This window comes from Electrophorus electricus, chromosome 6 (genome assembly GCF_041902795.1).
Source record: "Electrophorus electricus isolate QZ-2024a chromosome 6, ASM4190279v1, whole genome shotgun sequence".
Classification (NCBI taxonomy): Eukaryota; Metazoa; Chordata; class Actinopteri; order Gymnotiformes; family Gymnotidae; genus Electrophorus; species Electrophorus electricus.
The window spans coordinates 8,980,001-9,004,135 of record NC_137502.1 but is presented as its reverse complement, the minus strand read 5'-3'; the positions used below and the strand labels follow the sequence as shown (position 1 = coordinate 9,004,135).

The window sequence follows — 24,135 nt, the reverse complement described above, 5'->3', positions numbered from 1 at the left end:
CTCTCACACACACACTCACAGTGCGACACATTCACAATACCACTACATGGCACCATGAACCCAATGTCACACCACTGCTTCCCTATCCTTATGAGAGGTACGTTTGTGTGGGTAGTGTGTTAAATGTCAGTGTGAACAGATCACGATCACCATGACATGCATAAGTGTGACTTTATTACCTATAAACCAATATTGCCTTCATTGTTTCAGACTGGTGGAGCTGTGCATGTAATAAAGAGTTCACAGGACTAAATTAAGTATTTATCATACACATGATAAAGAAATCCATACTATATAGAAACTGATTTGATGTTTATTATATCACCTACTCTTTAGATGTACCTTTCATGGTAACATACCTTTTTACAGTCAAACTTAAGATGTCTCTCATGCACATTTCTGACACCACTACTCTTCTGAAGAGACCTCGACTTGCCATGTTTCAGCAGCACTTTATTATAACACGATAGAGCTTAAGTTAACACTCAGATTGTAAATCCTGCAATATAGTTTTTCATATTATTAATGTTATCTATTCTCATTCAAGGTGGAGTGTTAAGTTTGCATTTGTAAAGCAAGTTCACGGTCACAAGCACAGCGAGTGAGCGTGGTACAACTGTAAGGCGTGACAGCATGATGAAACAGAACAGAGAGAACTCTTTCTGAGCATCTCAGAGGCTGGCAAAAAGCCCCCGAATGAACTCCCTTGTAGACTACTGCATGTCATTACATTTACATTCATGGAATTTAGCGCTCAGAGCAACTTACAAAAATGCTTTAGTTTTCTACTCAAAGTATCCTTAGCTAGCACAAGTAGGTTAGCAATACACTGCCAGATCCAGTTGTCAACACTGAAACCTAGAATGAAAGATACAATACAACACTATACAATGCTATGGAATACAAAGCATTTCAAGAGCAATTACTAAACAAGACAAGCCACATGCAAACATACACTCTTCTTACATGTGATGAGGCTTAATTAAAGTTTATTTCAAAAGATGAGTCTTCAGTCAGTATTTGAAGATAGTGGGGGACTCTGCTGTTTGGACAGCCAGTGGAAGTACATCCCACCAACTGGGTGCTAGCATGGAGAAGTCTTGATGCTTGTATTCCAAGAATCTTGAAAAATGGGGGGCCATGCCGGGCTGTACTTGAAGCTCAAAGTGCACGAGGTACAGATCTGGTTTTAACCATTGCCATTAAGGAGGAGGGAGCAGGTCCATTTTTGGCTTTGTCAAGAAGCATTAAAGTTTTAAACCTCATATAAGCAGCCACAGGAAGCCAGTGAATTGAACGGATTACTGGAGAGTTTTTTTTTTAATGAATACAACATTCTGTCAACAGTGCAGAACTTGTCTAGGTATTTTGTGTAATTATATAAAAATACATATGCACATGGATAAGTACACTGCCTGGCCAAAAAAAAAAGATCTCACACTCTATTATTTCGTTGGACCGCCTTTAGCTTTGATTACAGCACACATTCACTGTGGCATCGTTTCCACAAACTTCTGCAATGTCACAACATTTATTTCTGTCCAGAATTGCATTCATCCCCCCCCAAGATCTTGTATTGATGATGGGAGATTTGGACCACTGCACAGTCTTCTCCAGCACATCCCAAAGATTCTCAATGAGGTTCATGTCTGGACTCTGTGGTGGCCAATCCATGTGTGAAAATGATGTCTCATGCTCCCTGAACCACCCTTTCACAATTTGAAGCCGTTTTTGCCAGTTAGCTTCACTGACAAGTGGTTTTCTTAAGGCTACACAGCTGTTTAGTCCCAATCCCTTGAATTCCCTTCACATTGTGTGTGTGGAAATGCTCTTACTTTCACTATTAAACATATCCTTGAGTTCTACTGTTATTTTTCTACAATTTGATTTCACCACACGTTTAAGTGATCGCTGATCACAATCATTCAAGATTTTTTTCCAACCACATTCCTTCCTCGAAGATGATGTTTCCCCACTGTCCTTCCACTTTTTAATAATGCGTTGGACAGTTCTTAACCTGATTTTAGTAGTTTCAGCAATCTGCTTAGATGTTTTCTCTGCTTGATGCATGCCAATAATTTAACCCTTCTGAAACAGATTAACAGATTAAACAGATGTGTCTTTCGACATGGTTGTTTAACAAATGAGAAGCTACTCACTTAAGGTTAGTTAAGGTTAAATAACTTGTTGCCAGCTGAAACAAACACCCATGCAGTAATTATCCAATGGGAGGCTCTTACCTATTTGCATAGTTAAATCCAGGTGGTGACCTTTTTTTGGCCAGGCAGTGTATTTACAATAATATATAAAGCCAAAGCTTGTGATGCAATGCATCTGAAGTCTGTCCCTGTCAAATGATTAAACATATGTGCTCCTTTCACGATGCCCTTAAACCAGCTGATTGGTACAAGCCTTGTTGCACAGAAAGCAGTCAGTTGAGTGCTTTTGACTGAACAGTCTTATAATCATGGAAAGGGCTCCCTTACTTTTCATGAATGTACACTTGCATAAAATATGTTTAAAACACATTTATGCAAGTTTATACATTAAAAGGTCTTTTAAAAAGCATGCAGTTAAGTCCTGTCTATTGAATAAAACAAGGACACTCATGAAAGAGGTCAAAAAATGTTAAATGAACTTGAGAGTACAAGAGTGTGGTTTCAATTGTGTGTGTATTAGAATATACAATTGGCTGGACCAAATAACACAGCATGTTATGGTGGATTGTAAGTATAGACTGCTTATGATGAGTACAGCCTCAAATGGGCTGAGTAAGGGGGCTAAGGAAATGCCTTTCTCATGAATCCCCACACGGTACATCAGCACAATACTGTCCTAAGCAAAGGTTCATTCAGAATGCCACTCAGAGCTTTACATGAGGTTAGACCACCCCCTGTAGTCTACATGTGTTACTCTAATCTACACAAACCTTTAAAGTACAAACACCTTTTCAAAAAATGTAAAAATATATTAATAAACTTAAACATTACATACATTTGTGCTTTGCATGAATCAGACAAAGAGGTGCAAAGGCATATCTAAAAATCTAAATGTATTATTTTTAGTACTGAAGTGGAACTAGACAACCAAGAAAAAAGAAAAAAAAACAACATCTTCCCTTCACCTGTCTGACTGCAGAATATGCTTAGAATACATAAAGAAATACTCCAAGGAGAAGAGCCAAATAATTACAGGAGAGAATGTGAAAGACAGCATGCATGTGTCCAACATGGTATTTCTAGAGTGCAAATGTGTACTGGGCTTCCACAAGGTAAAAACTGACCAAGTTTTAACCTCTGGTCGTTTAATCATCCCCTCTGACACAGTGATAACAATTACACCCCACACCAACAGCCAATCAAAAGAAGGGGTGTTACACCCACACAAACAGCTACGGCCCCTCCTCATACAGACAATTAATAAGTAATAACAAAATTGTATTGCTTAAGGCTTACTTAAGTACAGGAAGCTTTTTACACTTTATTTAAAAATACACTAAATTAGAAAGAAATGTTAAGAGAAAAACACTTCAGGCTTGTAACAATAGTCATCAGTGATTTAACAGGGTATTGTGCTGTACATGCATGCATACATGCATGGAAAAAAAAGTGTTCTTTAGTCACTTTAGTAGTTAAAAAGTCGCTCTGTCACTCTAACAGAAATCCAGTTCAGGCTGGCTGTTTGAGTTAAAATCTTACCCCCTCTCCCAATTCCTGATGAATACAGCAAAGATGCACAACCATATGGAAGCCAGGAGAGCGAACGAACACACACACACACACACACACACACACACACACACACGTATACACACACACACACACGTACACACACACACACGTATACACACACACACACACGTACACACACACACACACACACACACACACAAACACACTTAGAGTGAAAATGTTTTCTCAGTAATAGAGTGGAAGGTAAAGTGTCACTGCTCTTCACCCCCTGCCACCAGTTGTGTAGTCTACCTGTGCGTCATGTTCATAAATAGAGCCATCTCCATATAAGATACAGAAACAGAAGTCTGAGAAGCTCCAAGAATCCAAGTTTCAAAATGAAGGTGCTAAACCTGGTGAGTACCTCTCAACATATTACACATTTAATTCTCTATATTTATTTCTGTTAAACAGTTTTAGTTTTCTTTGTAACTCTATGTAGCTGTTTAAAATTAAGCAATTATTTGAATATCATCGGGTAGAAACTGTAAATAAACAGCTACATTTTGTATCAGAAATGCAAATCAATATTTCTTTTTTCTGTTGTGTTCAGGGTCCAGACCCCTCACTAGCATATCATCCAGAGCTCCAGAGCAAAGAAGGAAAAGCAAAATCTGACTTTAGGAACTATGAGGTAGAAGAAATATCTCCAAAAATAAGCACTGTTAAAACATCACCATGTCACATCATGTCAGTATTTCTTTCTGGCTTTTTAAATGTGTGTGAGACAGGGTGGAGATCTTTTTGAACGTGTATTCAACACATATAAACTGATGCACAAACACCAGACTCTGGATTTTGTCAAAAAGAAGGTTAGTCTGCATACCTCTCTCACTCACAGAACCCATTTACGCCTGGTCGTCACAAGCGCAACCGTAATCCTGTACGCACCGTGCGTACATTTTTTGTAAAGGTTTTGTTCAATTTTTTTAACGTTCTTGAAAACAACATTGTGACAAGAGCAGATAACACATTTGGATCCTTTTCATGGAATAAAGCGCTTTACAATGGGAGCGTGGCTGCGATCACTGACACAACCTTTATGACGTAAGCACTTCAAGGCCGATCACTGGTCGTGACGTCACTGGCTATCGGGCATTGCTTAACGTATCATTGCTTGTTTAACGCATTAATCATGACTGTTTGCAAAGGTGGATTTATCTTATCTTGTGTGTTAGCAAGCAAATAATGCAGTTAGCACAGAAATGCGCAGAAAGAAAACAACCGAATATGTCTTCAGGCTTTTGAAAATAGAACGCGAACTACTTTAAGCAACAAAAGAATTGCCCAAGAGCAGCACGAGCACCCAGTCCGCAAGCTGACTTTAGTTCACGACGGAAACTAGCAGCCAGCCAGCTATAAACAGGTCGAGAGACTTTATTGTCTCGCCTGGCCTTTTGCTTAATGTAGCAGCGTAGTTTGGTTTTGTGGCTGCGTGTTACCTTCATGCCTAGCTAAGCGCTCTTAGGATGCTGCTGCTAAATTACTTTCGTTTACTCTGCCGACTTTTATTGCACGTTTCATACATCTAACTAACTTGATATACAATAATATAGTATGTTGTAGCCTCTTATTAAGGTGGTTGTTTGAAATCCATGCTGCAGGATGAACGGCATGGTAGTAGTGTATCGATAACGTGCAAGCAAGCAAGCAAATAAATAAATAAATGAATGAATAAATAAATACCTTGAATCCATCTCTCTTGCTCTTGTGTGTACTATGAACTATTGGATAGCCGACCTAGCTGATCCTGCCGGTGCCACTGCTTGTCGTTTCATGTATCTTGACTATCAGGATCATGATTTCTTAACCGTCTCTTTTGACTTCCAAATGTAAATGTATTTGTTTAAAAGTTTATGGGGATACAATCCACATTCTACTCTCATGAAACGACCAGGTGTAAATGGGGACATACACACGTGTACACAGAAAAAAAACCCGACGAGTACTAATTATGCATCTTGGTTTTTTGAGTATACTCAAAATTGACAATTTTAACTACACTACCTACTATATACTCAAAAACTAGTTATTATTAGTAAATAGTATGCAACTGGGACGCACCTGTTTCTCTTTGCTTAAGGAGCGTAAATTTGCAGTGAGCAGCGAAATACCGTAAAATCGCGCATATAGGCACGCTCGGATTTAAAGCGCGGATAGCTTGACCGTTGTTATTGTTATAAATACCCGTTGTCACTCATCTCTCCCACAGTCTTATGCTGGTTTAAACCGTTAAAATAGAAACATTTGTGATGTTTTACTTCTCGACTTGTTCCGCGATAATGTTTCGTCACAGCACATGGCATGGTCAGGCTGCACTCACTCTCGTATGACCGTGATGGAGACCATCGAGTGTCTGGACCAGCTGGTCGACGAATCAGACCCGGACGTCGACTTCCCGAACTCCTTCCACGCCTTCCAAACTGCTGAGGGCATTCGCAGAGAACACCCTGATAAGGGTGAGGGCTCAAAATGGTCTCGACGGCCTACATAAACTTCAGAGAATCGTTAGTATAGTGTTATTTACAAAAAAGGCACACATCAGTAATTCCATGAGTTCAACGGCAAGGTAAGGTTAACAACTTATACGTACATTACAGGTGACAAGTTTAATCTGTCCATAGTCCATGAGGACTAACATTTAAAGTTATATGGACAATATTGGTGAAGAATTTAATCTTAGACAATCTTCTCTAAAAACACAACAAAAGCACTGTACAAAAGAACATTCATGTTGCTATCTCTCACTCATTCCTCTTTCCAGACTGGTTCCAGTTGGTTGGTTTGATCCATGACATTGGCAAAATCATGGCCCTTTGGGGTGAGCCACAGGTATGTGACAAAACTGATGCTGGGCTTTTAATACTGTAGCCTGTATGACTTTATGACCCTGTGTTTGTATGTCTAAGTGGGCAGTAGTCGGAGACACATACCCCGTTGGCTGCCAGTTCCAAAACTCAATTGTTTTCAGAGACTCTACATTTGTGGACAATCCAGATGAGAAAAACACCACCCTGAAGTTTGTAAAATTACTGTTATTCAAAATCAATCATACACATTTATTACTGTAGAAATATATTCCACTTCCACCTTCATGACACTTCATAAACCTTCTGATGGAAACTTAGATTTATAATTGAAATTTTATTTTTAGATGTGTGGATTCTTAGAAATATCTAAAACAGGCTGTGTGATCTCTGTCAAAACCTATTCATGATTCACTATAGTTCTCTTCAGTAATCTTAAACAGATAACATAGTTTAAAAATCATATAATTTCAATCCTCAGCACAGAGTGTGGGATCTATGAACGCCATTGTGGGTTAGACAAGGTTCTGATGTCCTGGGGACATGATGGTGAGTATAGTGGGTACACTGAGGACTCTGTAGGGTATCACAAATCATAATAGTGGGAGTTTCTTCTCTTACTCATGGTCATTTCAGTTACTTCAAGTCCTGGCCAGAGGGTTCATCATTTCATGGACAAACCGACTCAGAAAACTCATGTAGCCTCTGAAGCATAAGCTACCAACTTAAATACAAAAAAATGCCCCATCATAATATTGAAATGTGCTTAATGAAAACTGAGAACTAACAAGCAGATTAACTCTCACTCTGCAGAGTATCTGTACCAAGTGATGAAGTTTAACAAGTGTCCCATCCCTGAAGAGGTCAGAATCACTTCACAAACAGAGCAACTTAACTTTTCTGTGATCTGAATGACTTCTTTCTCAGCAGTTAATTTCACTCATTCTCCTTGTCTAAAAGCTCTAAGCTTGTGGCTGTGCTCTCTCTCTCTGCGTGATCCTCGACAGGGTCTCTACATGATCCGCTTCCACTCCTTCTATCCGTGGCATACGCACGCAAACTACATGCACCTGTGTAACGACAAAGATCTCAACATGCTGCCGTGGGTCAAAGAATTCAAGTATGCACTGGATATTAATAATTTTAACCACACACATGCAAATGTATATCATCAATGTATAGGCGTTTACAAATACAGAATGTGGTTCCTTTTGAAGCATCAGTTAAAACTTCAACTATTTTAGCTATTTTTAATTAACTGATGTTTAACAGTGCACATCAGCAACGCATTAAGAAAATACAGCTATACTACTGCTAAGATGATTGGCTGATTGGCTGTTTATGTGGTTGTCCTTAGCAAGTTTGATTTATACACCAAAAGCTGTGACCTGCCTGATGTGGAGCAACTGAAGCCATATTATCAGTCCCTCATTGACAAATACTGTCCAGGAGTACTGCAATGGTGAACTCACACCAGCATCTGATCAGTTTTTCTGACTACCAGAATGCATCTGTGTGATCATATGCACACATGCACAAGAGTGCACGCACACACAGTAACTAATGTTAATTGGACTGCTTGCTCTGAAGGAAGAAGTCTTTGCAATACAGCAAAGATTGGACAACTAATTATAAAAAATGAGCGATTGTGTTCCCCTAATATAATGTTTATTTTATAGACGTACAAATATAAACACACAAAAGGTTTTTGACTGAGCTACCTTTACTCTCATGTCCCCTTCCTAAATCTCACACTGCAGAAGCACAGATCAAATAGGACTGGCTGTAGATTTATTATAAAGGATACAAAATGTGTTAAAACATTTTACAACACTCTGGAAAGTAAAAGGCTACACAAAGAAGTAAACAGCTTTTATGGGAAAAAAGGGAAGAAAGCAGTGGAGAGGAAAAGGGGTTAAACTGGTAAAGAAAGTAAAAACAGACACAAGTAACCACACTTCCATTATTCCTGGAAGATATGATGGTCCTGACAGACCAACACCTCTACTACAATAACAAGCAATAAGTAACCAAGCACAAGGCTGCTTGTTTAGGTGTTGCTTATGGCCAGGCTGTTGCACAAGCCTTTCGGAAATCACCCCACTCAAGTGCCCTAATGCATCAGCATAACATCCCAGAGGGTGAAATGTGCCCACCTACATCGGAGGATGCCACGATGAGCCAATCACATTTCACTACAGCAAACTCTGACGTGCCACCACTAGTGGATATAACTTCTAGATCTCATGGCCACTCAAGAGACCACGAGAAAGCAGAGGAACACCAAGCTTCACATCAGCCTTTGCAAGGCAGGAGGGGGACGGCTGTACCAGCAGCCTTGTCTTGGGATGAGACGTTGCATTAAATCGAAATCATTTGCGGGTTCTCATGCAGTCGTAATGAGCCTATAAAACAGCTGTGTACAAAAGCAAAAGTTAAGATTCTGTGACCGGCGTTCCTTCCAGAGAAGCCTCACAGAGTGATTGCATAAGATCCATGACCAAAAGGATGGAAAGGTCAAGATTCAACATTTTAAAAACATCTTTGGAAATGGTTTGCAGTGTGATTGTTTTTATATATGATAAGACACTATGTGTATGGGTGTGTACAGCAATTTAGGAATTAAATAAGTATCAAATTGCTTTTGATGTCAATCTTTTCATAACAATCTTTTGCTGTAGTGCCTGGAGCTGGCCTTTTATAAATAACATTTTTCAATAATTAGCATAAACAAATGCCAATTCCTCTAGCTAGATGTACATTTTAAGTGCTTTAATATAAACGAATTACCGATCCTGCTGGTAACAAAGGGATGGTGTGGAGTTCTCACCCTACTTCTGCCAGTGTTCCTGGAAATGGACATTGACAGCTCTTGAGTATGTATTGAGATACATGTATAGGACCAGTGCTAGCAAGTGCTGATAAGCTACAGGGACGGTGACTGCAGCAGTGATGACTTGTTTCTCCTCAAGTGGAGATAGTATATTAGTGCAAGGAACACAAAGGCCCCCAGCTCTTCATTTACGTTCCCCAAGGTGCCCTGACTCCTTTGAGATTTCCTCTTCTCCACTGTCATCACCATCATGCTCTTCATTCACTGGATCCTCTTCTGCCTCTCCTTTGTCCTCCCCTTCACTCTCCTTGTTCTGTTCTTCCTTTTCCTCCTTGTCCACTTCTCCACTGCTCTCCTCCTCTTGCTCCTCCTTCTCTGGTGCGTGCTGTGGAGGAGGGCTCGTAGCCAGTGGGCGGTCGTGGGCCGGAGAGCGTGAGCAGAGGCAGTTAACGAGACATATTGTAGCTGCCGAACTGAAGAGCGTCCACAATAAGAGTGGAGTAGGCACGTCCCGCGCGTGCTCGCCGATGCTCCTCAACACCCGCGGGAGCCAGGCGTCCGAGCTGCGCCGCACAGGGCCCTTATCCTACAACACACAGTGCGATGTGTTAGGCTACAGCATCTACGTAAATTGACAACAGTTAAATGAAGTTGCCTTCTGTTCACTTGTACATGCCTCATTATGCCTACCTTCAGACCATGTTGATCAAGCATGTGATTAAGGAAACCATCACCAAGGTGGACTATGGGGTAAAACTCCTCTACGTACACCCTTCTCCACCACCTCTGAGGCAATGACCTAAAAAACAGCACACACCTTGATACGAGTGCTGATCTATAGTTAGTCACATTTTGCACTGTATGTAAGCAAGTCTTTGCAGGTAACAAAATTTCAAAAGTTAGTTTGCTTAATGTGTCATCCTTGTGTGTCCATGATGGCACATTCCAAGGGAGCACTCACCCATCCTCCTTGGGTTCGGTGAACCAGTATTTGTAGCGGTGAGCACGGATGTACGCTGGAGGCTGCTGACTGAATGGATATCGAGACTCATCTCTCTGAATGAGCCTTATCACTGTAAAACATGTACACGTACACAAAAATGGGGAAAATAAACAAGTGGAGCTAGTTCAGAGCCAATGTTATTAAAGTACTGTTATACAAATCACTAGCGTCCACTGTTGCTACCAGCCTCCTAGGGTGCCGCTCACCGTCTCTCTTGCCCTGCAGGAGTCGGTAGACAAGGCTGCTGAACCAGGGGCTCTGCGTGTGCGGCCCCAGTGCTGCAAACCACATCTGCCAGTCCAGTCTAGGCTGGTGTGGGGTAACCACCAGGGGCGCTGCACTCATATTCCCTGGTTTGTACATGAACTCAATCTCCTAAAGAGCATGGGGAGGGGGGGGTTGGTTTATAACAGAAGGTCAGTAATTACAATGCCCTGACAATATACTCTGTTCTATTGTTTTTCTTCACTCTCACATGGTTCCTATAACTTATTCTCACTATTTTTTACTGCTTGCAACCCAACAGCAACTGGCCAATGGAAATCCATTGGCTACTCAATTAGAAGACAGACTATAAACTGTACTTCTATGAAGAACTAAACCCAGAATATTTCAGATACATAATACTAAAACAGGAGAGTGTGCATGATTAGATCATTTTAGTTTAATTCTGTTAAAGGACAGACTCGTTGCTCAGAGATGACAGTACTTCCTCCTGCCAGCACTGAAAGCCTAAACAAGCTGCAGGAGCCTACATGAGCTAGTGTCTCAAGCGCCTTTATATAGTAAATCCATTTCAGAAGAAACTCTTTTCAATGCCTGGTTATTAGAATTAAGTGGCATTTTATAAACCAATTGGGTAATAAAGAAAATGCATATAAATCTGTCTAAACCAGTCTGGACTCTGTGTGAACGGATGCAAGGACTTCGTTACAGACCGTCCACGTGCTGCCGTCCATACTGCCCTCGATGATGACCTCAGGACGGCCCCCAACTCCTGTCATCCTCCTGAACAGACCGTACGAGTTGACCAGCTGGTAACGATCAGTCAGCTGAAATGCTTTCCGCACCCCTGGCCAGATGTTACTATTAGCCTCATACTCTATGTAGGTGTAGGGAACCTGCACACATGTGTGCATATACATATCAAAGAAGAAAAGTAACAAAAGTATGAATATATCTTATGTAAAAAATAAAGAGAGTATGATGCTTCCATATTGTTACCATGGCTACTGACCAAACTAATGGCAAACATGGTGGTTGCAGCTGTAGCAAAGACAGCCCACTGTACTGTGCTCCACAGACGCCAGAGCACACCCTTCACACATGCACTCCTGAAACACATGCACAGCATGCACAAGGCTTATGTAACTGTCACTATCTGTAATGCTTCAGCATTTGGTCAATGGAGGCTGAGCATCCACATTCTCCTACACTGTAGCCTCAGAGCACCATCTGGTGGACATAAGTAATTTTTCCCACATAACACCAAGTAAAGGAAAATAGATCTAAAAGCATCTTTATACACTGCTGCAGGACTTGTTAATAATATAAAAAAGGGACTCACCTGAACATGGCAGTGACAATCTCCCAGGTGAGTGAGAGAACCCCTATCCAAATACTAAGCACAACCACTGCCTTCAGAAACCTGTTAAACTCATAATGTGTAAATTCTGAGAAAGGAAGGGGGGGGAAAAAACCCACATGCACACACAAGTATAAATACTTACTGCTTGAGTGCATGATGACTAATATATGAGAGATAGCATGTCTTATAAAACATAAGTCAACCTGTATTAGAAGAAATGCTTTTCTTGTCCCATTCCACTTTAAGGTCAAAGTAGTAGACGGTCCAGTAGCCAAGGATTCCATACACAGCCAGTTCCACCAACACACACACCCACGCCATGACTGTGTGCAGGAGAGCTGTAAAAGGCAAGTATCATGGTTCTGGAAAAACATGCCTGCGCATACCGCATGATACTTGTGGATTTTGTTCTTACCCAAAAAAAATAAAAATTCAGTCAAATCAGTTTTTATGCAACAGACAACTTTCTTTCTGACACTTGCTGTATGTAAAGTATGTAAAGAGGTGGGACGGAGAGATACCAAAGAGTAAAACTAACACATACTTCTCTCTTTCTGTGGTATGTGTCGGCAGAGCCAGAAGTTGACATGCTGGTCATCGAGCAAGGAAAAGCAGAGTGTGATGGTCAACAGATTAAAGAAGTTATAATTCCCAGACAGGATAATCAGCACTTGCAGCAGGACCTGTCCAAATGCACACAGATACACACATCACCAGAGCCAATTGAATCGCCTTAGCAACACAGCTGACAAGCAAGCACACTCTGGTGGGCTGAGAAAGCAAGGCCCACCCACCTGCATATAGAAGGCAGTGAGCATGTGTCGACGGATGGGACTGAAGAAGAGGAAGGGGCCGGGGACCTCAATGACAAAGGTGCCCACCACACTCAGCTTCTGTATCCACACTGGCAACTGGTGGGCAAACCAAGCCAGTGGCGTGGGAATGCACTGAGTCTCGTAGTGATAGGTCAACGCTGTGGTCACAAAGAAAATGTCAGGGTGTCCACGAAACAATGGTTGGAGTTATGCTGCTCTGTTTACTCAGCTTCAACTCCCTGACCTGTGAGCCCCCACCACGTAGGGCAACGGCTGGTGAGCTTGACCACGCCAGAGGCGAACATCAGCCGGAAGAGTAGCCAGCGCACCAGCCAAAAAGTCACGTTATCGTGGAGGCCTGCCCTGCAGCCCCAGGGCATGTTCATGGGAGCAACAAGGATGGCCAGGAAGCCCACCTCCAACAGCAGACTATCCCTGACAGAATGAGAGGGGGAAAGAACTCACATACTATTAACTGGGCTTCACAGACAGATGATGTGTTGAAATCATTTCCCATCAGGGTGTGCATTATAGCAATGATGTTGACACAGTGATTCGCGAATGTGACTAGCCTCAGGTTTACTGTTGGCAAGAGTGCTTTGTTAACCTTGTTGCTTAGCAGCCCCACAGTGCCAAAAAAGACATGCAAATCACTTTTCTGTGAACTCAAACCACCCACCTAACAAAACACAGAACCCTATACTCACCACTGGAAATACAAGAACACCTGGCCCACCTGTAGAAACAACACTGTGAAAAAGTGCCCATACTATTAAAGCATTTGCATTCAGATGTTATCAGTGCCGCAGCTGGCCAAAATTATGCATAAGGTAGTACCTGGTAGAGTGACATATAGAGCACCCACAGCACCAGGTATACTCTGCAGTCTCTGAGGACAGGTAGCGCTGTAGCCGCTAGGCTAAGCACAGCTCCAGCCAGGCTAAGCAATTCCATGCACTGTTGAGTGTCCAGGCCAAGTCTAGGGCCGAACCACAGCAGTGTGGGGGCGTCCCGTAACTGCTCCCAGATACTTTTACCGGACACCCGTAGCATCCACCGGGCAGGCAACACGCCCTCATTGCCGTAAAGTCCTCGGGAAAAAAAAGAAAGAAAAGCGCAACAGCGTGCGCGGAGGCAGGGGGGCTTATAGGGAGAAACCTGTCAGCAAACCACCAAATATGACGAACGCTTATTTGCACAAACCTACACATGCCTTTCCGTCTGAGACCACATTTACGACCAGAACAATGCAAAATAACGGCTACATCCGTTTGCATGTCACTTCTAAAATTGTAATATTCCATTCATTGTCCGGTCTGTGAAGAGCTGTAGCTGAAGATCTAGTCCTTAAAAGCAACTAACCCTCTACTTGCTTTGGTGACAGTTTGATAGTTAGTTTAACATAGCAAGTGACTGTTAAACGAATGTAGCTAGCTATATATCCACTTTCCTGCAAAACATGAAACTACAGCCAGTGAAAACCCGAGAATATTATAGGTAGCTATATAGCTAGCTAGCTAGCTAGCTACCATATTAAAACAGTTATACCTACCCTATTAGATAGTATCTTAATTAAGTAGCATAACTAGCTAAACAGATAGCTAGCTATCCGAGCTAACTGGATAGTAGCTAAAGTCACTTCATTACGGACGGCACGGGTGAATATCAGGCGACAGAAGTAGGTTAAATCTCTTCTCACCTGGAATTTGCACATAAACAGATGCAAAGGCAAACATATAGATTGCAGACAGACACCACAAAAATATGTGCCTCGCTAATCTTGTTTCGCCCATTTTTTTCTGTATTTTTGCATATGCAGTTTGGCAAAAATAGTATTTTGTATGGACAAAGCTTCTTCAGCAGTACCCTCTATCTACGGTCTAGGCGAGAGGCTGCAGGAGACACGTCGCTCGGTAGGTTATTTTTATGGAAGCGTCAACAGAAGACATGACTGCGCCTGCGCTACTTGGCTGCAGAGAGACGTCTGGTGGTGACGGAGAAAGGTTGTCTTTAATTAACCAGGAAAAGCAGAAAAGCGACTCATATCGTTCAATAGAAGAGTTCTCGTTTAAGTATTATATATAGGATTTTTTAACGATCATTCACGGCGCAAAAATGATCACAAACACACCAGATTCCGTCTTTAACGTTGTCTTTAATTACTTCGCACCTGATCTGATTTGTCGTCAGGCAGACAAACATAAACCCGTCTGCCCACAAGCAGGCAGCGGATTGAGCAAACTCCCAACCTCGTGGTCACCCCTCGTTTCCCCTCTATACATTCAAGTGTTTCCTGGGCAGCTTGCTTTTGCCCTCTGCCCAAGTGTCCAGTTATGGAAAGGACCAGCTGGCATTGCACATGCAAGGAAAAATGGGAAGCAGGATCACCAAGTTCTAAGCACAGACAACTTTTAAACAGGAAGCATGGCCTCTCTGCTACGTGAACTAAAAAAAAGAGGAAAGAATGTCCAGGTTTTTCTTTCCTTCCTTCCCCACAATCGAAATGTGATCAGTAGTACATGATTGGAGATAACACTAAAATGACACTAGCGTGGAGCATTTGTGTACGCTGACCACAAAATGACACAGTGAGTGTATTTGTATTTCATTCCTTTGGTAGAAAAATAAAACATGGCCACTAAGTGACTCAATCTTGACACTTACAGACATTCTTCACGGAGACATACACTCTAGAAAATGTCATGTATCTCTTAGCTGCCTCAGCCTTCTATTGGACGATCGGAATGTCTACAATATGGCCCATAAATGGAAGCAATGGTGACTGTTTTCTTTTCAGAAAGGCTTTCAGTAGAAACTTTCACTCATAATAGCATACATCAACAATGGGTTTGAGCTGTAATTTCTAGAGAGTATGCCATATATGCACTCTGCAAATCAATCTACTGGAATTTTACTGGAGACCTAGGGGTCACCTTCACTTCACTTATCTTTGGAAGTCTGCTAGTTTAGTTTGTACTGCAGTGGCAGAACCAAAAACCTTTAGATTTGGAGTTTATGTTGTATGTTTTGGTTACTCTGTGGGGGGTGGGGGGTGGGGGGTGGGGGGGGCGCGCCGGTGTGCATTGATGTGTCTTCAGGTTCCCTCTCCGTTGCTGGAGGTTTGCACGTTTCCTGACTGTGTCTGTGAAGGTGTGGCCTCAAGCTCAGACTCCCGGATGAAAATCACAGCATCTCCACTCACATTGATAAGGCACTGAGCCTGCGAAAACACCCACACCCATACACCGAGTACAAGATAAGAGCATGAATATATCCACATGAGAGAATGTGAGTGAGCATACACATATGTATAAACAAACACTCACCTGGTTTTTGTTTGGGTTCTCCATAAACACACACTCCTTCATGCTGTAGGAGACGACAGCGTTTCCACCGAGGGCAGCCACATGGGCTCGTACCATGGCAAACACCTCAGCTATAAACGAGTGCAGGAACCCACTCACGCCACCCTCCTGACACACGTACACGTGCACGTTATTAACCAAAATATATTTCTTTTGAATGATGCACTCTGGTTTTACAAAGTTAAAGAGCATGTCTGTTGGCAGGTGAGGACAAGTGTGCATTACCTCCCGCAGCGAAGTGGTCTCTCTGATGAAAAACATGTTGATGATGCCGAGGTATTTGATAATTTTCGCTCCGGGGATGAAGGAGAGTGGCGTCATTTTCACCACAGTGATGGAGCTGCCAGGACAGGAGCGATTTGAGCGCAGAGAACGAGAGCGACCCTCTGGCACTGGACTGGCCTTCTCTAGAGAGGACACTAAGTGAGAAAGGGAGGGGAGATATCAGAAATGGCTCTAAGAGGGTGCCCGATATTTCAAGGTCAGAAATCAGAGGAAACAAACGGAGGAAAGACCAAATGGTGTGTAAGCAGTAGAATAGAAACCTGAGCAGTGCTACGGCAAACGTGGGTCATTGCACCACATGCAGACACGCTGACAAAGTGTGTGCAAAAGAATATATGAGAGAGCGAGAGAGAGAGAGAGAGAGAGAGAAAATGTAATATCTGCTGCAGTAATGAATTAGGTGATCAAGAAGAGAAAGGTTTTCCATTGAAGTATATGAAGGACGTCTCTTTCAACACCCACTATGCATACATAATGTATCCCTGACATAAAGCCTTTATACCGCATCATAACCTTCACTTTGCTTAGAGGCTATTAAGGTGCATGCAAGTGAGAGAGATGTCAGAGCTTAACATATGGTAATTTTTTATTTTTTTTGGTTAGGTCATGCTTATGATGCGCTTATGTAGACTTCATGATAGAGCATTCTGTGAGGTGCTGCAATACTTTAACATCATTGTGGAAAATCTCATTAAGAAAACACCATTACTACATCAAATCCCACTCTCAAAACTCTAATATTGTCCTCACTACAGGGCAGGCCTCAGCTTTCACATTCCTTCAAACAGTTTGGTTTGATCTGCATATGCAAGAATGTGTGTAAGAGACTGTCTGTGCACAGTATGAATGTGCTCCTACTTGTTTTAATTGATCCACGTCTTATGGTGTGAGCTTTCAGCCTAAGCTGCTCTATCCAGGAGCTGCATCTGTCTGTAAAGGAACTGTGATCAACTGAGGGGGCTGGGCGCGCACACACACACGGACACAGAAAACACACAGACAAACATAGAAACCGACATGCAATAACATACATGTATTCACACCAAATTGCACAGAACAAAGACACACACAAACAGAGGGATACACAAAAGAGGAAACAGAAAGAAGGGGAGAAAAAAAGAACAGAAAAGAAGGATAAAATGGATGATGCTGGAGTGTGTGTTGCAGCACCTCAAATCTGTCAGACACAGAAGGACCAGAAATCAAACCAAAACCATCAGCGTGAGACCAGCCAACCAATAAAAGGAGGACTCACCTCGGGCACTCGGTAGAGGGCCTGACACCTCAGACAAACCTGAGACACACACACACACACACACACGCACACACACACACACACACACACAAGACTGCGGTTTAGTAAGCAGTTACCACTGCAAGCCTGGGCTGGGCTTAGGAAGACCATAAGGGTTAAAAGGGCACACACAAGGGTTTACCTTTGGCACAGCTGAGAGGGTTGGAGGGGGATTCAGCACTGAGCTCTAGAGGGAACTGAAGCTGCTCTTCATTTTCTGTAATAGCTGAGGAAGATGTTTAGTGTCAGGGATTCAGACCATCTTAAGACAACAGATTAAACTACCACCAAAGAACTAATATACTATGCAAAGCTTATTTAGTAACACAGTAATTTATCTCTCCTCCACACAAAGAAACATAGTTCTAAAAGAGCTGCGCTTAACCCACTATACACCCTTCTCGCACCTTCTAGATGCAAGATGATGCATTTTTGGTGATTGGAATGCTAAAATACTAGAAATTCAAAGTCAACTCCGGTCTAAGCCGGAGATCTGTAGAGCCGTGTAGTGTCTGCTTCAGGGAGCATGTTCATATATTTAATAGTAGCAATATTTTGTTCCATGTTTATCTTGCTTACTATGTATTTTCTAAACAAGCTTTACTCCTCAGGGCACTGTTATTATATTCCTGAGTAGTGCGCAAAGAAATGCTGACATACACACTATAATTCTATTTACTACAGCTAATAATGTTGAGCTCTAAATTTTTGCATGTCACTTGGATCTTGAAACAGACACACACACACACACACACACACACACACACACACTCACCTTTCATAAGAGTCTTGTCTCCACTTTGTCTGCCATTCTCTTGAGACTGATCTTTATCAAAGCTCATGGCCACTGCTGTCACCGCTACCTGTTCATCAAACATGACGGACAAATCACTTGCTGGCACCGGGATGAGGGAGCTACTTGCTGTACAGCCGGGCTTCCCAGGCCATTGCTTAGGTAAACAGAGAGCAGGCAGGCAAAGAGCAGAAAGCTGAGCACCTGGCTCAGGCGTTTTAGCTGCTGCTACAGGAAAAGGATATGGGTGTGCGGGACTGCACTGAAGGTTACTTTTGTACAGTATATGCTGTCTGTTTTCTTTCTCCATTATGCCCAACTTTCTTTGGCATATACGTTTTTATGTAGGGAAACAAAACCAAAATTTACCAATACTTGACTCCCAATATTGAAACACCACAATGTTACACACAAACAATATTATGTGTTAATGGTGTCCCACAGATAAATATTATTAGGGAAGCGCTCTATGAATAAATACAATACAACAGACAAACATTATTATTATGAGGTAAGGGCGTTTACAGAAAATCATTATAAATGATGTAACAGTGTTCCACAGATTTTTATTATTATGAGGTAACGGTGTACTACAGATAAACATTATGAGGTAATGGGGATTCACAGATAAACATTTTCTCACTTGTATAAGTTCATCCTCAGGCACAGCAACAATGAAGTTCACATGACACAGGCAACAGGGCACCATAGATCGCAGCTTGAAGTACAGACTCTGTACAGGAACATGAATGCGTGCACACACGCACAGTTATAAAGAAGTCTTATTCCATAGATGACTGAAATAGATGATGAGCTCACTGTACCATGTAGGGCACAAAGGGTGTAAAAGATGGACTAGAGCAAGCTGACCTTAAGCAAGTTCTCACAGAGGTCATTGAAGATCTTATTCAGGCCCTGATTGGTCAGATTTGCATTGCTGAGGCGGAAAACCCTTACGGATGTAAACATCTACAGATAAAAGGGAAAAATACCCATCAGCACCACAGACAAGAGAGAGCAGGCTCTATAGTATCTTGTTTCCCTGAGACAGCACTCACTCTGTTCTTTCATCATGTGATTAAATGCCTTACTCTTTGCCCACTGAAGACTCAAGGAAGCTTTTTAACTGTTGGGATGTAATAGTGATTTATTTTTAAGAGTTGACAACATGTAAAAGTACCTGTAAACCTGAAGTCCAGTTATAAATCCCAGGCATGATTTCAGTGTTGCAGCTGTAAAACCCTGAGAAGCAGACCAACATAAATATGGGCATACACTTAAACGTGCCATGGAGCAGAGTGGCACGGCACAGACTGCAGGATACCTGGAGGTGTTGGGGCATCAGTAAGAAGGGAGTGAATGTCCTCAATAGCATCTGTATCATCTATCTGCGAGAGCACAGAAACAGCATTGCCAACCTTTATTCCACAGGTCTTACATTAATCCTCCACATTAATCTTCTGTGAGATAAATGTTTTTATTGAATCCATCTACACTGCTTAAATCAGCTAATCCAACCCATCTTCACCAGCATCCATGTATCCTACCTCCAGAACAAAGGCATCCTTCTTGCCGTGAGACAGGTCTAACTCTAGCACCTCGTCTGAGCTCTCCGAGTGGGAACGAAAGAGGCGGGACCTCTGCCGGGGTTCAGGGATCGGCGAGCCAATCACTTCTTCAACGAACTCCTACAAAACAAATCACACACACACACACATCAGAGAACCATTTGGTGGGCTGAAAGATAACACAAAGGAAGTGATCACTGCATTAGTTAACAGCCATAAAATAAAAGACTGAAAGATTTCCTTTATGTGTTTTGCTGTGGAGGCTGAAAAGAAGTGTTAAATGGATGGTTGATCAGTAAGTCTGTAACAAAAGTGGATCCCCAGGAGAGCGCTGTATAATTCACCAACCTCAGTTACCAGAATGTATTGCAATAGCATGATACCAATTTTGCCCATTTAAAGCCGCCCAATGAAGTTTTTTGTTCAGCAATCCAGCACCAAAAAAATCTTAGGAATCAGGGGTCATTTAGATTGTTCACTGGCCAGTATACGAGTGCTGTTTAAATACATAATGCTCAAAGGAACAAAATTCTTCAGGTTGTCCTGAGCAAAATACACTGGGCAGCCTTAAAAACGAAAAGAAAAAAAAAAAAGAAAAAAAGAAGAGCTTTCTAGCTCCCTTACCTTATATACACAAACACACCAGATTCTTTTACCATCAAAAAAATCTCACAATCCCAGCAGTAAGTAAGCATGATTAGTGTTACTGTGAGACAGAGGGTGATGGTATATTGTTTGTTATTGTGTCCCCATTAAAAAGTGAGTGTAAAGAGAAGATTGCATGCTTTTAATAAGATAACAAATGGTGTGTGGGTGTGCTTGTATCTCTAATGCATAAGCGACCATGCATTAAAATGTACCGTATTGATGCTTCTGAAAGCGTCTGGGTCCAGAGTGAATAGTTTCTTCAGAGAATCAGGTCAAAGAGAAACACAGTATTGGCCAGTTAACACACAAAGGTCACTGAGGCCAAACAGTAGTGGCAGCAGCACAGAACGAACGCACATGTGCAAATGACCTTTCAATCCAACCTTCACAAACATCAGTGGTCCCTTCCAAAGTGCATGTGTGTGCTCTTACCGGAGGATTGATCTCGTAGAGCTCTTTGTTTTTGGCAATGGTGTCATTGATTTTCTTCTGCATGTTGGAGATGTGTTGCTCGTATGTGATGTCATTGGGTGTCTTCCCTGCTATTTGAATCCCTCCAGGACTGGGCAGTGCTGTCAGATACACCCCTGTCGCCGACTACAACACACAAGCAAGTTCACGCACGCAAGCACACACACACACGCACGCAAGCACACACAGACCTCATAAAACAGCTAGAGGAGCTGCTGCCCAACTCATTCACGCACTGAGGAGGAGGGAGGTGGTGAGAGAGAGAGAGAGGGCAGGGCGCTACTCACAGCCAGGCCCAGCAGCATGGTGTCGCCCACGCTGATCTGCACGCGCAGGCCAAACAGCGCATTCATGCCGCGCAGCTTCAGCTTGTTGAGCAGCTGCGTGTGTAGCTCGTACTCCAGGAAGGGCAGCAGGTTGCTGATGGCGGTGGCGTTGCCCTCGCCCTGGCCCTTCTTCTTTGTCCGACACAGCCTGAAGAGGGAGTGAGAGAGACTGTACACAAGGAACCTCTGTCTGTACTTGCATTCTAATAAGGTTAGATGCTTTGTACAAAATAATTGAATACTGTTACAAAAATAAATTTACCAATTTATTTTGCCTGATTTTTTTTTATTATGGTGTAAAATGGCTCTAATCTTGGGTAAAGTTTACAGAGGTCAGTGCGAGGCTGCAAACATTTGTCCATGCAATTTCATTTTTAGCCTTTTTATCATTTTAAATGCTGATGTTTTAAATTGCATCGTGTGTGTGTCTGCATGTGTGGGTGACGCACCGGGCCTGAATCAGGCAGCCTTTGCCAGTGACGTTGGCTTCAGTGGGCACGTCTATGGTGGTGAAGAGCACATCGGGCACTTTGTGGCGCCGGCAACAGTGGCAGTACGTGAGCTGGGCTGGGAATGGCATGTTCAGCTCGTCGTATGGGATGTGACAGAAGCCGCAGGCAGGGGGTGCCACGTCTTCAAACCTGACCCATAAGCACAGCACAATAAGCACACTTCTGCTCCATATACCACACTGAAACATGCACAGCGTGCTGAGCCAGTGCCTCTGCACTCTCACATACAAATGCTTACTGTGGAAAGCATTAATAATTCACTATTAAATAATTAAATGATTGATTGGAAACAACTTAATCATGCACGTGACTAAAATAAAAAAAAAAAAAAAAATTCTCTCACTTTTAACAAAATACACAACACACACGTTCACACTCCTCATGCACACTCTCTCACACACACACACACACACTCACACACACACACACACTCACACACACACTCACACACACACTCACACACACTCACACACACTCACACACACTCACACACACACTCACACACACACTCACACACACTCACACACACTCACACACACTCACACACACACACACAGCCAGACCATTTATGTCTTGATTTTGAAAGGTGTTAGTGCTTGTGAAAACCATCCTGTGCCAGGCTCTGCCCACAAACCTCAGCCTAATTAGTACTGTTAAGTGAGGAGTTGTGGAGCACAGGGCTGTGAAGGACCTACCCAAGTGAAGCTGAACTACCCATAACCCCCTCGCCCTTCTCTGCCCCTGTGGTAAAGACCGATGCTTGCTGCCGTGACAACCTGTGATCTGTGTCCAGTGCGCCATCTTGCACGAAGCGGGAGCTGAGAATAGCGGCGGTGCCCGATGCTGACAAAATGCACACTTCCTCACTGCAAAAACACACACATGCACACAGAGAGCCCTGTAACTTTCATATTAGCTTCATTGTGGTGACTGTAGCTCACCAATATTGCATCACCAGGATCACTGGTTTAACTCCCAGACAGCAAGCATTCTGCTTTAATGATAATTATATAAGTCACATAAGTCATGCCGAATGCCATAAATGTACTGAAGAATTTACAGTAGTTACTGGACAATATGCCTTATGATTAATAATCAACAAATCTGTCTGGACTAACGAGGTCAAGCTGGAATGGGAGAGCTGTACCAGATGCTGGTGGACTCGCTGTAGCCCACCACAGCGTGGCAGCCCAGGGCCTTGGCGTGAGACTTGATCTCCTGACGGAGCTCCTCCCACCAAGCGTCACGCGTCTCCGGCTCGTCTGAAACACACACCAACATGGATTCACACACCTGCATGAGACATGGTGCACAAAATGTTCCCTCACTCTCACACACATGCACTAACGGGCGCTTTCTCTCTCCAAGAGCAGGGGGTTAAGGTGAACCCCTTTGCCAGTATAAAACAGACTGGAGGAAGAACGGAGTTATGATAATGAAGGTGGTGAAGAGAATGCATGTGGAATTAGTAGTTGCCATTCTCCTGACAGCTCAACCTCCTAAGCTTAGGGATGGGTGGCACCACATGATCAAACACTCATCTAAATCAGAACAATCAATCAGTTTTGCAATCATGCAGTCTGATGGGAACTGTTCACCCTCCACACTCTTCTGGGTTCAGCCAATAGCGGGGGAGTAAATTAAGGGTGAAGAAACTCGTGGTGTATAGAACTAAAAAGAGGACGACAGAGTAATGATACTGAGAGGAATGAAAAGTAAACAAAAAAACTTAAAAGGCTACAGTCACCAATTTCCACTCACATTAGTTGTACTCCTAATAATGCATTAACGAAAGATTAAAGTTTTGTGCTAGTCTAATCCTAATGTACTAAAATCTGTGCTGGTTTATCCCATTTAAGGTACTAAACTCTTTAACCAACATGCTCCTAAACAAGGAACTGTGTATGCTGGGAGTGTGTGCGCCTTTGCAGGTGGTTCTCAGGAGAAGTGCTAAAGGTACTGGAGGAATTAAGGAACTTGCTTGCTAATCTTCACACAAAGGGAGACTAGCCCCAGTGAAGGTAAGGGCCACTTTTGTTCTTATATCACGGTAGTTCCAAGTGGAATCATCAGTGCATCATTAAGACTGACAAAGA

At 42.6% G+C, this 24,135-nt stretch overlaps 3 protein-coding genes across 35 annotated transcripts in view; 1 reads left to right on the top strand and 2 right to left on the bottom strand.

Moving 5' to 3' along the window:
* Positions 1–855: 855 nt before the first annotated feature.
* Positions 856–9,180, top strand: miox (myo-inositol oxygenase). Of its 3 annotated transcripts, XM_026999545.3 has the most exons (10): positions 3,180–4,087; positions 4,285–4,365; positions 4,463–4,543; positions 6,028–6,190; positions 6,496–6,563; positions 6,641–6,750; positions 7,020–7,087; positions 7,352–7,401; positions 7,546–7,658; positions 7,896–9,180. In XM_026999545.3, the coding sequence occupies exons 1-10, from the start codon at positions 4,070–4,072 to the stop codon at positions 8,002–8,004; spliced, it is 861 nt and encodes a 286-aa protein (XP_026855346.1). In that variant the 5' UTR covers positions 3,180–4,069; the 3' UTR covers positions 8,005–9,180. The 3 variants fall into 3 exon arrangements, with proteins under 3 accessions (XP_081571429.1, XP_081571428.1, XP_026855346.1); XM_081715302.1 differs by having other exon boundaries at positions 3,155–4,087; positions 7,546–9,180; XM_081715303.1 differs by lacking the exon at positions 4,463–4,543 and having other exon boundaries at positions 856–4,087; positions 7,546–9,180.
* On the bottom strand, positions 8,308–14,787 carry lmf2a (lipase maturation factor 2a). The gene is made up of 14 exons (XM_026999546.3): positions 14,477–14,787; positions 13,615–13,868; positions 13,485–13,513; positions 13,022–13,212; positions 12,757–12,935; positions 12,507–12,645; positions 12,166–12,300; positions 11,942–12,047; positions 11,612–11,708; positions 11,313–11,495; positions 10,581–10,749; positions 10,333–10,444; positions 10,062–10,170; positions 8,308–9,957 (listed from the first exon to the last, which is right to left on the bottom strand). The coding sequence occupies exons 1-14, from the start codon at positions 14,568–14,570 to the stop codon at positions 9,556–9,558; spliced, it is 2,199 nt and encodes a 732-aa protein (XP_026855347.2). The 5' UTR covers positions 14,571–14,787; the 3' UTR covers positions 8,308–9,555.
* Positions 14,788–14,912: 125 nt separating this feature from the next.
* Positions 14,913–24,135, bottom strand: part of c2cd5 (C2 calcium dependent domain containing 5) — a 22,810-nt gene continuing 13,587 nt past the window's right edge. For 13 of the 31 annotated variants that reach the window (XM_081715293.1, XM_081715296.1, XM_026999452.3 and 10 more), the window contains 18 exons: positions 23,187–23,301; positions 22,735–22,905; positions 21,977–22,168; positions 21,489–21,675; positions 21,163–21,327; positions 20,943–20,987; positions 20,062–20,202; positions 19,839–19,902; positions 19,695–19,756; positions 19,385–19,483; positions 19,158–19,247; positions 18,497–18,584; positions 17,864–17,947; positions 17,683–17,721; positions 17,286–17,387; positions 16,368–16,561; positions 16,104–16,250; positions 14,913–15,997 (listed from right to left, as the gene is read on the bottom strand). In XM_081715293.1, the coding sequence (XP_081571419.1) occupies positions 15,872–15,997; positions 16,104–16,250; positions 16,368–16,561; positions 17,286–17,387; positions 17,683–17,721; positions 17,864–17,947; positions 18,497–18,584; positions 19,158–19,247; positions 19,385–19,483; positions 19,695–19,756; positions 19,839–19,902; positions 20,062–20,202; positions 20,943–20,987; positions 21,163–21,327; positions 21,489–21,675; positions 21,977–22,168; positions 22,735–22,905; positions 23,187–23,301 (2,111 nt within the window). In that variant the 3' untranslated portion in view covers positions 14,913–15,871. The remainder of the gene's footprint in view (positions 15,998–16,103; positions 16,251–16,367; positions 16,562–17,285; positions 17,388–17,682; positions 17,722–17,863; positions 17,948–18,496; positions 18,585–19,157; positions 19,248–19,384; positions 19,484–19,694; positions 19,757–19,838; positions 19,903–20,061; positions 20,203–20,942; positions 20,988–21,162; positions 21,328–21,488; positions 21,676–21,976; positions 22,169–22,734; positions 22,906–23,186; positions 23,302–24,135) is intronic. The other 18 variants (XM_035524945.2, XM_026999464.3, XM_081715298.1 and 15 more) reach the window with 7 other exon arrangements.